Below are 18,079 nucleotides of genomic sequence, written 5' to 3' on the forward strand. Positions count from 1 at the left end.
GTAAGGGGGACCCCCTGGAACTCCTTCAAAGACCCCTGGGAGTCCCAAGACCCCACTTATTAGAGAACCACTGGATTAGACAGACAGACAGACAGACAGACAGACAGACAGACAGACAGATAGATGACAAAGACAATATCTTAAACTTTATTCAGATAAGAACTCAAATAATGCTTTTATTTCAGGCTCCACTCCACTCCACTCCACTCCACTCCACTCCACTCCAGGAGGTGGCGATAATGCACTTAATCTGTGGGCCGCCATTAAAAAAAAACAGGAAGGAGGGCTGACGTATTTTTTGTGCGACGAAACGACAAGACGCCGTGGACGACGTCGCACGAAGGACTGAAACATCTCACTAAAGATTTTAACTAAAACCTTTGTCACGCATCAAGTTGTTTACCTGCACGACGGGATTATTAAATCCCCGAGGTGAGTTACTTTGATAATAACACATGATGTATTGTGTGTGAGTGAGTGTTGAAGCCCTGCAGTCAGTGGTGCGTCAGGTCAGGCGTTCATGTAAACATTGGCCAAGTAGCACTAGCTTCAGTCTCAAAGAAACACTGAATTCTCCAAGAAGTGACTCGTCCATCTAATATGATGGCATCAGTGATGATGGTGGAAGTACTCAGACATTTTACTTAAAGGTAGGGTAAGTGATATTTTTGGGTTAAAACAAAACGTATTTTGTTAAAAGGTTAAAGCACTATATTGTGTCTCTCCAGCTCTTTAATAAACAGAAAATACATTTTCAGGTAGGTGACAATATCTCAGCCAATCAGGAGAAAGTACCCATTTATCAGCTTCATTTTCATAGTGTTCCAGTTCCAATGCTGTCTACTCAAGCTAAGTGCTTAACTGAGCTATCCAGTTTAGTAGACCTTGTATTGCGAATTTGTACTTCCATGTGATTGATTGATTGATTGATTGAATATTTTATTAGGCAAAAGAATGTAAAACAACACATTTACATTTAAAATACTTTGTCTAACAGGTCCGTTCATAAAAGTCCTTGCGGACTTGTTTCCAATGAGGGCCTTGGTATTCAATTCATAGACATATATAGTGGCACCACAGTTCGAATATCATTACACAAAGAAATAAAAAAATAAAAAAAACAGCAAAAAAATTATATATATATATATATATATATATATATACATACACATACACATACATATATACATATATATATATATACATATACATACATACATACACACATACATATATATATATATATATATATATATATATATACACATATATATATACACATATACATATATACACATATACATACCCATATACAACACTATGTACAGCCAATGGAATAAAAAAAAGGGGGGAAAGATATGTACAAGAACAGGGGGGGGGGGGGGTCGGCTGTCTAACGGGAAAATGGTACTACCTCCTCTTTTGGCCTCCTGAAAGGTGATTTTTTAAGGCTCTTTTAAATGAGCCCAGCGAACTGCATTTTTTGAGGGATGGGGTTAGACCATTCCAAACCTGGGTGGCAGTGCTGTAGAAGGAGAATTTGCCCATGTTTGTTTTATGGGTGGGTGGTACCAAATTGTTGTTTGTACTCCCTCTGGTATTGTGACTGTGGGTGTCACTAACCTTTTGGAGGTATTTACTCAGATATGCGGGAATAGGGGGCATATCGGGCAAATTTTCATTTACAATTTTGAACGCCAGTCCCATTTTTAGTTGTTTAACCCTGTCTTCCACCCTGAGCCAGCCTAGGCTGGCAAAATGGGTGGGAGAAAGGTGGGTCATGGGCCCCAATCCGAGGAGTAGCCGAATCAGTTTGTTTTGGGAGGTTTGAAGTTTAGTCTTCAGTGACACTGAGGTGTTGGAGTACCAGGAGGTGCTAGCATAGTCAAAATGTGGTTGAATCAGGGCCCCTGAGAGGGTCCTGAGGGCCTGAGGGTTGACAAAAGAGGAAACTCTGCCCATAAATTTGGTTCTCTGGTTTACTATTTTGACCACCTTTGTCCCCATGCTTTCACCTGACAGGTATTTGTCGAGAATACAACCCAAATAGGTAATCTCTTCTTTGCTAGAGATAATTGTGCCATCGACTTTGACCTTGAAATCATTTACATCCATCTGTCTGAGGGAATGTTTGGTCCCAAAGAGAATGGATTCAGTTTTCCCAAGGTGTAGTGACAGTTTGTTATCAGTAAGCCAAGTACGGATTTTTGAGAGTTCGGAGCTGAGCGCCTCCTCAACTTGCAGCTTGTCCTCTCCCGAGATCAGGAGTGCCGAGTCATCAGCGAACAGGAACAATTTGCAGTTACAGGCAGCATTCATGTCGTTAATGTATAAAAGGAACAGTAACGGCCCTAGAATGCTGCCCTGAGGAACCCCACAGCTCACCGGGAGGGAAGAGGACATGGTTCCGTTGATGTCAACCACTTGTTCTCTTCCCTCCAGGTAGGATCTCATCCAGTTTAGTGATGTGCAGTCAAAACCAATCGCCCTCAGCTTATCAAGTAAAATTGAATGGTTTACAGTGTCGAACGCTTTTTGGAGGTCCAACATGACCATGCCGCAGTATTTGCCCGCGTCTACCTCACGTTTGATGTAGTCGGTCAAATACAGCAGGCATGTGTCAGTGGAATGGGAGGTTCTGAAGCCCGATTGGAATTCAAACAACAGTTTATGCTCGCTGAGGTAGCTGTTGATTTGTTCTTGAATTATTCGCTCTACAACCTTTGAGATGGAACAAAGGATGGAAACAGGCCTATAGTTGCCAGGTTCTAATTTGCTTCCTTTTTTATGCAGAGGGATAACTCTTGCCAATTTGAAATCCTGTGGGACGTGACACTGGCTGATGGATAGGTTTGTGATTTGGGCTACTATGGGGGCAATAGCAGTAGCTGCGTCTCTGAGGAATCTGGTGGGGATATTGTCAAGGCCGGTGGCCTTGTTCGGCTGGAGGGCTAAAAGTTTTTTCTGCACAACATCAGCATTTACTGGTTTGAATGAGATGTACTGTTATGTACTGTCATGTACTGTTCTCATGTCTTACTAAAAAAAAGTACATCAATCAATCAATCAATCAATCACTAATTTCTTCCAATTGCACTTGTTTAATCTATATCCTGACTGAGTTCTCTATCCTGATTGGATACAATTGAAACTGAAACTGAACTGAAAATGCATTTTCTGTTTAATAAAGAGCTGGAGAGACATGGAGACTCCTGTTACAGCACAAACACACTATAGCAATGATTACTATCAGAATATAGAGCTATTTAACACTTATTTTAACAAAAGAAAATCACTTACCCTACTTTTAAGTAAAAGTAGTAATACCACAATGTAGAAATACTCTGTTACAAGCAAAAGGCCTGTGTTCAAAATGTTACTTTAGTAAAGGTACAAAAGTATCGGCATCAAAATATACTTAATGTACCAAAAGTAAAAGTACTAGAATGTTTGAAAATAGCAAATCTGCGTTTGTAAGCATGTAGATCTGCTATTTTCAAATAGTGTGTGTGTGTGTGTGTGTGTGTGTGTGTGTGTGTGTGTGTGTGTGTGTGTGTGTGTGTGTGTGTGTGTGTGTGTGTGTGTGTGTGTGTGTGTGTGTGTGTGTGTGTGTGTAAAATAGGGCTAAAGTGGTTAATGTATGTTTATAATATACTTAATAATTTTATATCTGCAAAGTAACTAGTAACTAAAGTTTTCAAATAATTGCAGTGGAGTAAAGTAAAAGTACTTGAGTAAATGTACTTAGTTTACTTTACACCATTGGATAGCATACGTATATTTTAAGTAGTGAAATGAAAGATATCAATACATTTTCTCGAATTTGGGATATAGAAAAATGCTTATTTCCTCTGTATCTTTAAACCCAGAGGAGTTTATTGTGTAAATTCAGTTAAGGAAATAGGGAGTCTTCAACGTTTTTCACAATTTTCAGGCCAAGGACCCATTGGCTGAGGGAAAGATGAAGTAGGGACCCCCACTACATATTGTATGAAATGGTGTTGCAGATTAAACTGTGTTGTAGATTTCTTAGATAGCTTCATAGACTTGTTTGACAGCATCAGTTTTGTGTAAATGAAAGTTTTCTTGTTTATTTGTTTACACTATCTTCTCTTTTAATATGTTGGATTCATGTCCATGTGTATTTTCAGACATTTAACCACTTAAACCCTTGTTAAACTTGACTGTTGGCTCTGTACTTGGTCTGTTCCCCCCCCCCCCCCCCCCCACACCAAACCTCTTTGCTGAAAATAGCAGAGCTTGTAGATCAGCCATTTTTGGCTAATGTTGCCCTAAGAATAGGGATGAAGTGGTTAAAGTAAAAAACAAAATAATAATCCAATCACACAAAGAGTTGGCGGCCCCCCTGTAGTAACTCTGAGGACCCCCTTGGGGTCCCTTACCCCCTGTTGAAGAACCCTGCCCTAAATAATATGGTTGCCTTGGTCTTAAACATGCCAGTGGTAAAAATATATATGTCTTCATTCAATCACAGTAACTGCAATTAACAGTAGAGTTAATTTGTTAAAGCAAAGTTCCCTGGCTGGCACACAATCTTTCAAATGGGGGTCTGCGGCCAAATACATTTGGGGTCCTGACATGAAAATGCTTGAGAAGCAGTCATGATGACCTAAGGAACCCTTACTACTGTACCCCAAGGCGAACGAGGACAAGATTCAAATAGGGCTGTCACGATTACAAATTTAAGTTGACGATTAATTATCACTAAAATAATTGCGATTAGCGTTTTCTGTCGTTGGAAAATGAATGGAACATTATGAATAAAGATTACATTTCTGTTTGGCTTTTAGCTTTCGTAAACAAAAGTTGCACAGGGCAGATATGACAAATAACACATATTTAATTACTTTTATACTTAAAAATAAACATTAATAGTGGAAATAGCCGTTAATAGTGGAAATAGCCGATTTATAAGCTCCAAAACTGCGACGCGTTTTGAGCTTATAGATCGGCTATTTCCACTATTTTATTTTTTCTTAGAAAAGATATGGCATTTTTTAACATGGAATTGATTATGACGATTATGCAAAAATAATTGCGACTATATCAAATAATTGCGATTAGACAATTATGTAATAATTGTGACAGGCCTAGATTCAAATGGAATTCAGTAACTGAATTAAGATGTTTTTTAATCCCCAAGATGTCTCTAGCGGACGAGCTGCTGGCAGATTTGGAGGAGGCTGGAGATGAGGGCGAGGATGGGCTCTATACCGGAGCAGAGGAGGTGGACAGTGACGGAGAGGCAGTGGAGGGAAAGTCAGAAGGGGGGTTGGAGGACATCCCGGAGGAGATGGAGGTGGACTACAGTGGAGCTGAGAGTGTGGCGTCGATCGCCAAGCTGCGCAACAGCAAACAGGTTAGTTTAATAGCCTTTTTAATTGTCGCCGCCACGGTGCAGATTTTCAAGGTGTCGTTTAGTTTTTTTTAATAGCGGAAATGGCAGACAATATACAATCTCAAGCTTGTAGATTAGTTATTTCCGCCTAGTTCCAAGTTATCCAGTATGATTTCTAGATCTACCATTCTTGTTGATCTCTATATTTGCCCCAGAAAAGGGACACTAGGGTTCATGTGGTTAATAATCTTGTCTATAGTTTTCAGAAATCATGGCCAAAATTGATATCTATGTTGGGAAGCAGCGCAAGAACTCAGAAGGTGAGAATTACCACACTGTTGATTTTATGCATTGTCCACTTTCTCGTTTGTACAAAGGACATGTTATCTGTATGGTTTTCTCTGTAATGTTTTTCGTTTTACTTGGGGTGGAAGAGCCCTCTTTGTATACAAATTGCTATTTTATTGTCCACAATTGATATACATAATAATAATTTAAAAAACGACTTTATCAGCCTGTATGAATGTCTTGAGACGAGCTCTCATCCATGATGTGATGCCATTCTATTGCACTTTGCATCCACCATTTAGTTTGCGGTTTCCTCGTAAAAACAACATAGTTATATTAACATAGTTGGCAAGAAAGGGTATAAAGAAATGCTGGTTTGGTTGCCCGGTAAGCAAAAAATGAATGAAGTATGGATAAACAGGTCCTACTGTTTGTTTACATTTCTCACGCACAAATCCCTTGCCTTCAGTATGAAAGATTTCTTTTGTCAAAATGGGGTCCGGTAACACCCAGGGGTCTCTGGTTTAATAGTAACTATAGCTAGGAATAGTTTGATTTCACAATTATACCACACTTGAAATGATTACAATACAAAAATATGCTTTAGTACCACCACTGTAAATATATTTCTCATGTACAATTTGACATTTCAAATTATTAACTCATTCACTGCCAGAATTATTTCTGGCCTGTTTGAACACCGCCAAGATTTTTCATTGAAAAAAAAAAGTACTCAGGAGCCGAGATACAGAATTTTTAAGTTTTAAGTTAACAAGGAAGTGGATGGGAGTCTATATCTTCGAAAAATCATATCTCCTTGGTCTTTGGGTCAAAAAATAAAATAAAAATCTAAAAAAAAAAAAAAAAAAAAAAAAAATATTTTTAATTTTTTAAAAATTTTTAAAAAGTCGTTTTAGTCGTTCTTGGCAGGCATGGCTTATGGACAGAAGTCGTTTTAGTCGTTCTAGGCAGTATATGAGTTAATGTAGCCTTTCAGACCTGTTAAGAATTATTTGGATTACCCACTGGAAAATAATCAAACATTAATTTAACCTGTGAAAGTGGAAGAGAAAACGACGTGTGTAATCCTGTTCCGTTAATTTTTTTATGATGATGATTAATAGCAACATGTTCTGATGACATCTGATGTGCTCCATTGTTTCCCCCTGCAGTGTCTGGCCCCGTCGAGTCTGACCCCGAATACAGACTGATTGTAGCTGCCAATAACCTCACAGTGGAGATAGACAATGAACTCAGTGAGTTTTTGTGATACTTTTCACAGAGCCTAGAAATACAGATTTCATTTGATTGCAAACAAATATTCTCATTTTCTTTTTCTTCTTTGTCAGATATCATTCACAAGTTTGTCCGTGACAAGTACTCCAAAAGATTCCCAGAACTGGAATCCCTGGTGCCAAATTCTCTAGATTACATCCGGACAGTTAAGGTGAGTTTTCAGTTGAGATCTGTTTTCGAGTGACTGTACAACGATTTCCGTCAAGTCGTTCCGATAGGTAGTTGTCCAGAATTGCCGATCCAACCGATATGCCATATATGCGCATATGCTGATGACATCAGGGATCTCCATATATGGGAATAAAATGGACACAGGTAGACAGACGGATACAAATATCTCCATATATGCACAAAAGAGACAGACAGTTGGATGTGTTTTTGATTCATCGATGAACAACATCAATTTGCACATGTGTCCCCTTGGTGCCTCTGATACGGCCATATATGGGCACTCGGGTCGGATCGGTGGTGCGACGTAGGTTAGAGGATCTACTAGTATATTAAAATTGCCTTGTGGACATCACAAATGTAACATGCCCATATATGGACTGGAGACCACTTTAAAGTAGCTGTTAATGCTCCATAGTCACATGAACATCTACTTTTAGTATAAGAGCACATGGCTGCATGATCTAAACAGTAAATCATATTTCTGCTAAACATTTCAATAGCGAAATGTATGATGATACCCATGAACACAACTATTGTTTTGTTATGTGTACTAAACAATAGTTTGGGAGGTGGGTTGGGTAATGTTTAGAGACTTGTATATTAGATGTATTGCCCAGTTGCCTGAAGTTTTCACTCTTCAGAAGAATTCTGCCTCTCTAAAGGAGGACATGCATCTGTGGTCTGTGTTTTTTGCTTTTCAGGAACTGGGCAACAACCTGGACAAGTGTAAGAATAATGAGAACCTGCAGCAGATCCTGACCAATGCCACCATCATGGTGGTCAGCGTTACAGCCTCAACCACACAGGGGTCTGTAAAATAACCGTTTGAATGATTGAATATTTGACAAATACCCCAATTACAAAAATACTAGGACATGGTTCATGCTAACATGTATAACAATCTTCAATACATGGTTCCTTTAACACATTGACTGCCTGAGATTAAAACATAGTTTTTCATCCCCATGCCAGCGTTTTTTACCTTAAATTGACCATCTTTGGAGAGCCGCGGATGCCACGTTGTAGACACGGAAGTAAACAAAGAGTGTCTGGGGGTGGGGGAGGATCTCCTTTATCCACCGGAGCCTTGAATAAGGCTTGTTTTCACCAAAAAAAGAGATCTGAGCTAGCTGTATTTTTCTACAAATCCTAATATAGGAGTGGACGGAAGTGAGTTTTTTTGGGATTACGTCACATTCGTCCATTCCTTCTCTCAGAGTCGAGTCTAAATTGTGTTAAAGTATAAATTGAGCGCCCTCTTGTGGAATTTTCAAAAACATATGCGTTCTTGGAAGGCAAGTGTTTGGATTTGAAAGAACGCATATGCATTCTTGGCAGGCAATGTGTTAATGATATGAACTTGTGTGATTAATCAAATTAAATCACAAAAGCAAAAGGACAAAAAACAAGAACCGTTTTGATTGTCTTAGGACAATGCTGGGTGAGGATGAGTTGAAGTGGTTGGAGGAGGCCTGTGACATGGCTCTGGAGCTGAACCAATCAAAACACAAGATCTATGAATACGTGGAGTCCAGAATGTCCTTCATTGCTCCGAATCTCTCCATCATCGTTGGAGCGTCGACAGCTGCTAAGATCATGGGTAAGTGGAGGGTGAAGACAGTCAACATTTAGATGATAAAATGGGTCATTATTATCACGTTACATTTGCCGCTGATGAAAACTGCTGTCAGTACACCCATTGTGGTTACAATTTAGGCATTTATCAGATTATCAGACGCTTGTATCCAGAGCGATTTACAAAATGTGAGATCAGCTGAAAATGGCATGTATCCTAGTCCAGGGGTCTTCAACGTTTTCAGGCCAAGGACCCCCTAGCTAAGGCTAAAGTTCTCCTCAGAAAAGGGATGCTAGGGTTCAAGTGGTTAAGGTAAAGCAAAAAATCATATCACACAAAGATTTTGCGGACCCCCTGTTGTAACTCTGAGGACCCCCTAGGGGTCCCGGACCCCCTGTTGAAGACCCCTGTCCTAGTCAACAAATGAGTAGGGATGCTAGGAGGATGTTTGCTTGGATCATTGGCACAGTGTTTAGGGAAGGCTGGATTATTTTGTTTGTTCCATCTCAGCATTGTTTCTTGTGATCTGTGTGTGTGTGTGTGTGTGTGTGTGTGTGTGTGTCTGTAGGTATTGCTGGTGGTCTAACCAACCTGTCCAAGATGCCAGCCTGTAATCTCATGTTACTGGGAGCCCAGAGAAGAACCCTGTCAGGATTCAGCAGTGCCTCACTGCTGCCTCACACTGGCTACATCTACCACTGTGATGTGGTGCAGTCACTGCCCCCGGTCAGTGCATACATGTTCACATGGTCACGCTGACGGCTCATCTTTTTTGTAGACCTTTATTGGGAAATTCAGTTTAATTTTCACCCAGCTGGTGGCTGCTCAGATGTTCATGATGAGCGCCAGTTAGAGGTTAAGCGTCTTAAGTGGCTCAGGGACATTTCAACACAATACTGTAGCTGGGTGGTCCGGGGGGGCGAACTAGTGACCTTCCGATTCCCAGGCGGTGCCTCTACCCACTCAGCTACTGTGGCAATTTCTACATTGCTGAAAATAACAATGTTTTTCAAATTAGGCTTTAATGTGAAGCAATAGTAACCTGACTCCGCCAGATGGGGGCGGTATTGAGTTTCACAATCCACCCACCATCCGGGATCGCTCAGAGAGTAGAGCTACCGCACGGTTGCGTGTACGAACCAATCAGCGGCTGCTAGGGGCGGGATCATCCAATCACCTGCCAAGTAGCTTGAAAAAATGGAACGCCGTCTTGCATCTATTCTGCAACCGGAGGCCCAGATGCAAGTAGGCTGTGAAACAAAATGTGTGTCGCAAGCTTCTTCCATCTGGCAGAGTCAGGTTAAAGCAATAGTAGATCTCTACAATTAATGATAGTATTTTCGATGTTGGCAAAATCTGTATAATTTCATTTTGTGGGAACTATTGTTAAACAATGAGAATAATACCTGAATGTAAGATGAGTACTTGATGGGTACTTAAAAGGTAAAATGTTGGGAATCGATGCCCGAGAGCACATTGTGTTCACATGTATTTTGCTCTTGTGTGGTGTTTTATTTAGGACTTGAGGAGGAAGGCAGCTCGTCTGGTGTCTGCAAAGTGCACCCTGGCTTCCAGAGTGGACAGCTTCCATGAGGGTTCAGATGGCAAGGTGAGACGAAGCAGTCACACATCCCTGTTTCATTCATATTCAGCCTACCTGTTGACACTGTTAGCAGTGCGTTGAAGGTTAAGGCCCTGAAAACACCAAGCTGACATCGGCTGAAAAGCAATTGCTGTGGCAATTGGCCGTCATTATGATGGTGTGTCCCACATCTTGACAGAGGGCGCTTATTAGTGGTGGCCGTTCACCCAACTGAGCATGTTGAATTGGCACCGGAGGTCGTCAGTGAGGGAGAGCTGAATTTTTTAAGCAGCCAGAGCAGCAAGCCAACAACAGATTAAAAGGGGGCATGGTGGTGAAACGAGCAAAAAGCCTTTACAAACCACCTGACTTCAGCTCCAAAAGTGTAACAAACTACATATCCATTGTGGAGAATCTTTCTTAGTGTTGTAGTAAACATGGCATTTCGATTGCTGCTATTAGAAATGTTCACCTATAATGACATGCCCAAAATAGATTGAAAAGTGGTTAATAAATGTATGCTTGCAGACCATAGACATATAAAGGTAGACGCCTCCTCTGAGGCGTCTGAATCTCGGGCGCCATTTTGGAGAAGGCAAGCTTTCTGACTACTTGCCAATCACAGCGCGTCCTTTCCGGGACTTTGCAGAATCTAGTTGTATGAAAATATAACAGGTTTCTATATGCATGCTGCAGACAAGAAAACGCATATGTATAACGTGTGTCACATATAGATGCACTCAGTGTTGATCTGAAATCTGATTAATCTACTAGAATTGTTGTAGAGTTGGGGAAAATATGTATGCATAAAATAACCGAATTTGAGGTTAAATGTGAAAACTTGGGGGTGGAAATTGCCCTGAATCCCCAAATGACACCCCTGTAAAGTGACCCAACATTCCTGACCACCCTGTGTGTTTCTCTGCAGGTGGGATACGACCTGAAGGAGGAGATTGAGAGGAAGTTTGATAAATGGCAGGAGCCTCCTCCGGTCAAGACGGTGAAACCACTACCAGCCCCACTGGATGGACAGAGGAAGAAAAGAGGAGGAAGGAGGTACACACTGCATTTAGAAACCTCCACACCGGATGGGTCATAATTATAACCACTTGAACCCTGGCATCCCTATTCCCGGTCAACAAAGTAAATGGGGGTTAAGTGGTTAAAGGGAGCCTGATGGAAATGGTTTTTTTTTCATAATTAACCCTTGGATTTGATCATAAGTGTTTTGCGTCTTCCTCAAGGTATCGTAAGATGAAGGAGCGTCTCGGACTGACAGAGATCAGGAAACATGCCAACAGGATGACGTTCGCAGAGGTCAGGAATGGATTCAATGTTTCTCAAAATGCCGTCATACCCCCCACTCCTCACATGGTCTCATTAGGAACAACTAAAATGTGTACCTGCACAGTTACAGCCTCAGTGTTGGTTAAACTCTGAGTGTAATAATAGACTGCAAGGGTCCATTAACGTTGAGGACTTATGTTGTTTCCAATTAAACCCAACTTCCCAATTTATTGTGGTACATTTTAAATGGAGATAGTACATGATTGATCAGGCTAAATTAATGCATTGAGATGAAACACAATTGTTGTTTTTATTTTTGCTCAGTTGGGGTGTTAAAACCCCATCGTAGATGTGCAGGGCCCTGTTTCACGAAAGCAGAATTAAACGAGCCTGGATTTAAGCCAAATCCAGGTTTGACAAAGTCTGCTCCGTGCAGCCTGGTTTATTCCGTTCCACGAACGCCAAGCCAGGCTGAGAAGGAGCGACTTTGTCGAGCTAGACTTTGTCGAACCAGGATGGTAAAGCCAGGCTGAATGCACGTTCACATATTCCTATAAAAGACCATGAAAGTCGATAGCAGAATCCTTGAACTTGACCAATCATGGAGCCCAAAACCAGAGCGGCGTTCTTCTCTGTGGCTGAACGGCAGCACAGCAGCAGCTCGTGGAATCATACGAGGAAGTAAAATGTATAATAAGCAAGAAAGGAAACACGGCCGCAATAAAAAGTGTTGCCGACAAATTAAATGCACAAGTCGTGCATCTGGTTTGACAAGTCAGGATAGCTGTTAAATCCAGGCTTATAACCCCTAATTCTGCATTCGTGAAACAGACCCCAGATGTGGTTGGATGACATCAGCCAGCATGGACGGAGATGGTTGAATCTGTTTTTATGGTGCTGTCTTTCAGATTGAGGACGATGCTTACCAGGAGGACCTGGGCTTCAGTCTGGGTCAGCTGGGGAAGAGTGGCAGCGGGCGGGTCAGACAGGCCCAAGTCAACGAAGCCACCAAGGCCAGGATCTCCAAGTCCCTCCAGGTACAGCCAGAACAGACTCCTGATGAACATGATGTGTATTATATGAACCCACCAATGACTGCTGGTTCAATTGAAGTGTTCCAGTCCAAAATGTTACTCATATTTTAACCACTTCCAACCTGGCATCCCTAATCCGAACAATATCAAATTCAGTACATTTCTGACAGAGCCGATTCTCAGTTCTATGTAATGTGGGTTTATAAGTTCTATTCATATTGTTAATGTGTTCAACTAATTAATCATTCAATTGAATAGATGAAGTATATTCTTCTCCTTATGTGTGCAGGAGCCAAAGACTGCATATTAGGTGCTTTGTTATTGTTACAAAGCTCCTGTAAGCTACAGATGTTTACATAGTTTCCTTATCTCTAAGTCCAGCAGAGATTGCTGTGTCTCACTTTCTCTGCTCTGCCTGCTAACTTCAAGTACTGAGTACTCATAGTAGTCTAATACTTTTGAGTACTTCCTAAGCCCTGCTTAACTGTCTCCCCTTCTCATGTTGCTGTATATATATCAATGTAAAGTATTTTGTACTTCAGAAATGATTCAGGTCAAGCTGTACATTTACTCCTTGCGGCAAGTAAAAAGTGAAGGAGATCTCCGCTGTGTCTGTGTCTATCTTATTCCAATGTGTGATCTGAGCCTAAGGTGTTTGTAAAATGATAAAGCAATCTATCAATTTCAATAGCCACAATAACAGATCTACAAGCTCATAGTGCGGCTTGGCTAGGTTCTCCAACGACATTATGGCTATACCGATAATGATCATTGCAAAAATCAGACTTGTATAAATGCTCAAGATTTAAAAAATAGTTCCATGTGCACTGTTTAGCACATAAAAAATAAATCATATTTATTTTGTTTTTGCACTGGCAGATTTGTTTGGCTGCTCTACACTGGTTACCCACTGAATGTAGAATTGATGTACAAATCCTTTTAATCACTTTTAAAGCACTACACGGGCTGGCCCCACGCTAAATCTCTGAACTACTGCATCCCCTTGCCAATGTGAGATCTCTCAGGTCTTCTGCCCAAGTCTGTCTGTCCCAAAAACTAGACTCAAAACTAAGGGTGACCTAGCCTTTGCAGTGGTTGCTCCCACTGTGATACTGTCACCTCTTGTGTTTTTTTTTGTTGTTAGCGGTGTCAGTTGACTGCTCTAAGAAGTTGTTAAAACTTAACTTGTTATCTAAGCACTATAGCACTATTTTCTCATTGTACAGCACCTTGGATCTGTTTTGAATGGTGCTTTGTAAATAATGTTTACTTACTATAATGTCTTGAACATGCTCCCTGTGTTTGCTTTCCCTACAGAGGACACTGCAGAAGCAGAGCATGTCGTTCGGAGGGAAGTCTACAGTCAGAGACAGATCGTCTGGAACCAGCTCCAGTGTTGCTTTCACTCCTCTCCAGGTACCAAAAATGACCCACTCAGCATAGGATTGGTTGATCGCTAGCAGAACGCATCGATAAGAGAAAGGGAGCAGAGCTCTCTCTTGCTTTTACCCAGTGCAAACCAGGAAAAAAAATGTAACAGCACATACGTGTGTGTGTGTGTGTGTGTGTGTGTCACGCCTCATGCACAGACATACCCACATGTTGATATAGTTCCTGTAGCAATCGTTTAGGGCCCATATATGATCTGTGTCAAATGTGAATTGTCACTTGAATTTCCTAGTGCAGATAACATGGCACACACCAAGCAAGAAAGAGAAGGAATGTCACCTTTTAATGTCAATGTTGCAGACAAACATTTACAACACTGCCCACTGCAGTGGTGTGTCCAACAGCTCTATGGTAGATTTATTTCATCTTGTGCAGGTGCAGAAAAACACCATTGAGCTGATTGTCAGCTGTAGTATTTTAACACCCGATGTCTCCCAATCTGGTCTCCCCCCGATGTAGTCCGTTTGTCAGTTTGATGTCAGGGCCCTTGCATAACGGTTATTGGCACCCAACTGTTCCAGTGGAGGTGACTGGTGGAATGTGTGCGAGTAAAGCAAGGTGTTGCTAAAACGCCCATGTTCAGTTTAACACTTAGCCTGCCCTAATTATTTCAGATTTTTTGCTGTTTTCTGCCAGAGATTTTTCATTGAAATTTTAAAAAGTACTCAGGAGCCGAGATACAGAATTTTTAAGTTTTGAGTTAACAAGGAAGTGGATAGGAGTCTAGATCTTCGAAAAATCATATCTCCTTGGTCTTTGGGTCAAATTGAAAAAAGAAAAAAAAAAACTTATTTTTTCAATAGAACGCATTTATGCGATCTTGGCGGCCAAGTGCGCTATTTAATAGATCGCATTTATGCGTGATTGGCAGAAAATTAGTTAAGTTCTGGGATAAATTGATAACTTTTGGTATAATACTTAATATAGACACTGGAAGAAAATGATGAAACCAAACCATTGATGGAATATCGGTACAGCACTTATAGAAACAGGATAAAAAAATATATAAAACTATTATATGTATGAATAAAACGCGATATAATCAACAAATAGTGGAAAATTATTTTTCAAATCAGCATAAAATTCATTTCAGAATGTCGTACAGTTATAAACGGATAAAAAGCAAATGACAAATGCATCATTTATACTCTTGTTGTACAGTGGTGTCACTCACCGAAAATATCAGATGTGCAAGCTCACAACGAAATCAATTGGCAATTTTCATGGAGCGACACCGCTTTACAATGAAGTGTTGGTCTGGCTTAAAGATGACCACGGTTGTTCCTAACGGCTGTTTCCCTCTGTCATGGTCAGGGGCTGGAGATTGTGAACCCTCAGGCAGCAGAGAAGAAGGTGGCTGAGGCCAACCAGAAATACTTCTCCAACATGGCAGAGTTCCTCAAAGTCAAGAAAGAAGAAAAGCTGTGATGACTATTAACCATACAGTATTACTATAGCTCCTCTTTTTTTTTCACTTTGACTCAACCACGGTAAAGAGATGGCTTTTTTTTTATGTGTATTATTTTACTTCTGTATTTTATGTTCTACCTTTTGACTTGTTTTGTGTTTTTGGCCGATTTGAATAAAAACAATTCTGACATTTGACATGTTTTCGATATTTTTTATTATGGCATCGAAAAGTGTCTGGTTTGACCTAGACTAAAGGATTGATTCACTGTCATCATTCTTACAAATATACATCACTGTTGTATAACAACTGGTAATGAGTTTACAGTAGATGACAGTTTTATCCAGAACAACTTTACAGTCCTCTATAACTTCACTTACAAAAGCTGAAGACAATCCAAAATAAAAGTAAATGGGCATACTACTATAATGACCTCCGCAAATTTCAACATTTTATATACTACACAATATAAATCCATAAACAGCAGGCCCAATGTCAACAAAGCAGGTAACATTGATGTAAAAATCGTTTACAAGAATGTCAGTCAGAATGTCATCAGATTTTCTACAATGCTGCTCCTATCTTTCCAATTGATGCAGATGGTTTTCCTGTCTGTAGACAAATCAAGTCTGAAGATGTATTAAGTAAGAAGAAATGAAAGAACTGTCAGGAAATCACAATTATTCCTCACATTTTGTACACGATGAGACACAATTGAAAGTTATACTTTGCTCAACATTCACTGACAGGATATTCTTGGTGGTGCCACAGGACATAGTGACAGTAGGGCTGAAGATCTCATCTCTACCAAGAGCAGATCTATTGTTTCAGTCATGAGATAATCTAAAACCTATGCAATAGAATACCTTTTATATGATAATGATAATTGGCTATGCCGCAATTTACCTGTCTGACAGGTCATAGAATGTTTTGTCAGTATGTCACCAGCCTTAAACTGTCATCAGTAATCACTGATGACATATATATTTTTTTTAAATAGATCTGCTATTTTCGAATAGTTGAAGTATCAAATGGGAAGTTTTCTAATAATTGTCGTGGAGTAAAACGTGTTGTGGAGTAGAAGTGTAAAGTATTGATAAAAGGGAATACTCAAGTAAAGTAAAAGCCGTGGTGGAAGAAGTACTCGCATGTTTTACTTAAAGTATCATTCAGTAGCCTACCACAATGTAGAAATACTCTGTTACAACTACAAGTACAAGCCTGATATTCAAAATGTACTTGCGTAAAAGTACAAAGGTATTAGCATATACTTAAGCACTGACCTTTCTCCCATGCTATAGATACATAGATGTTTCTTGTGACAACTAATTATTTACTTTAGGATTTAGATGCAAAGTGGAGATGATCCAACAGGTGGACTTGAACCAGGGACCATGTGTTTCTAGGACGCTGCCCTATTTCCAGCACCACAGATACTTGAACATTTTTTGACAACTACGTACTTACTTGCGTGGTTAGGATTTAGATGTGAAAATGTTCAAAATGGTGGCTTCAAACCAGGGCCCTATTCCACAAAAGGTGAATTAAATAAGCCTGGCCTTAAGTCAAATCCAGGCTTGACAAAGTCGGTCCGTATAGCCTGGTTTATTCCGTTCCATGAACACCAAGCCAGGCTGAAAAGGAGCGACTTTGTCGAGCTAGACCTTGTAAAGCCAGGCTGTGTCGAGCCAGGATGGTAAAGCCAGGCTTCATGTATTCCTATAAAAGACCATGAAAGTCGATAGCAGAATCCTTGAACTTGACCAATAATGGAGCCCAAAACCAGAGCGGCGTTCTTCTCTGTGGCTGAACAGCAGCACTGCAGCACGTTCCATGAGCTCAAGCTGCTCTCAGAGCCCCTTTTATGCCAGGTGAGTACAGGTGATGGCCCAGACCCCCACCCCTGGCACTCCCGGTACCCCATGAATAAAGCGTCATGTCTCTCATTTTCTACAATGTATTTGATATTACCTTTATATTATTTAATAAATTATGCATTTCATCCTCTATATATTGTCCAGCAACCTTTATGATAAATGCAAAAAAAGATAGTGGCCCCGTAGGAGCCAAATTGCTCAGATGCCAAGAATCCTATGCTGGGATTCGATTCCATGACCTTGTGGTCTGAAGTCAAGAGCTCTTCCAACAGAGCTAACCAAGCACACTGACCTTCGTACATTGACATTACATGAAAGTGATGGGTCATTCCACCAAATTAATTAAAGGCATTTGGCTCATGCACTTTACAAGTGGGCTTATTGTCAGCAACAGCTGCAAGAACACATGAGTCTATCCCTATTACAGCACTAGACCCCAGGGAGACAGACACATGCTGATTTGCCATTTCCAGGATTTGATTTCCAGGATTTGAGTCTTGAGTCCCAAGACTCAAGACCCAAAAGAGTCTTGAGTCGAACCAATTACTCCCGCGGAGACATCAAATTTCTCTTTTGGGCCTTGAGTCCCAACTAGTGACACAATGGTGTCACTACCGAAATGAAAAAAAAATTGTTCCCCCAAAAACCTGTTAGGAGTACGTTTCAGGCAATTTAAAGTTGATTGGTAGTGACTTTTTTTTTGGTCCCTAACATTCATCGAGCTCTGGACTTAGTAATTTTTTTTCCGTTTC

General features: G+C 40.5%; 1 protein-coding gene across 1 annotated transcript; it reads left to right on the forward strand.

Moving 5' to 3' along the window:
• Positions 1-304: 304 nt before the first annotated feature.
• Positions 305-15,647, forward strand: prpf31 (PRP31 pre-mRNA processing factor 31 homolog (yeast)). Its single transcript, XM_084053404.1, has 14 exons — positions 305-432; positions 5,165-5,380; positions 5,619-5,679; positions 6,820-6,903; positions 6,997-7,094; positions 7,816-7,922; positions 8,545-8,714; positions 9,259-9,416; positions 10,210-10,299; positions 11,201-11,328; positions 11,517-11,589; positions 12,468-12,596; positions 13,911-14,009; positions 15,357-15,647. Exons 2-14 carry the CDS (start codon positions 5,165-5,167, stop codon positions 15,468-15,470), a joined length of 1,527 nt encoding a protein of 508 aa, XP_083909530.1. The 5' UTR covers positions 305-432; the 3' UTR covers positions 15,471-15,647.
• Positions 15,648-18,079: the final 2,432 nt, after the last annotated feature.

The sequence above is a fragment of the Gymnoscopelus microlampas genome (genome assembly GCF_963454915.1).
Source record: "Gymnoscopelus microlampas genome assembly, chromosome: 3".
Classification (NCBI taxonomy): domain Eukaryota; kingdom Metazoa; phylum Chordata; class Actinopteri; order Myctophiformes; family Myctophidae; genus Gymnoscopelus; species Gymnoscopelus microlampas.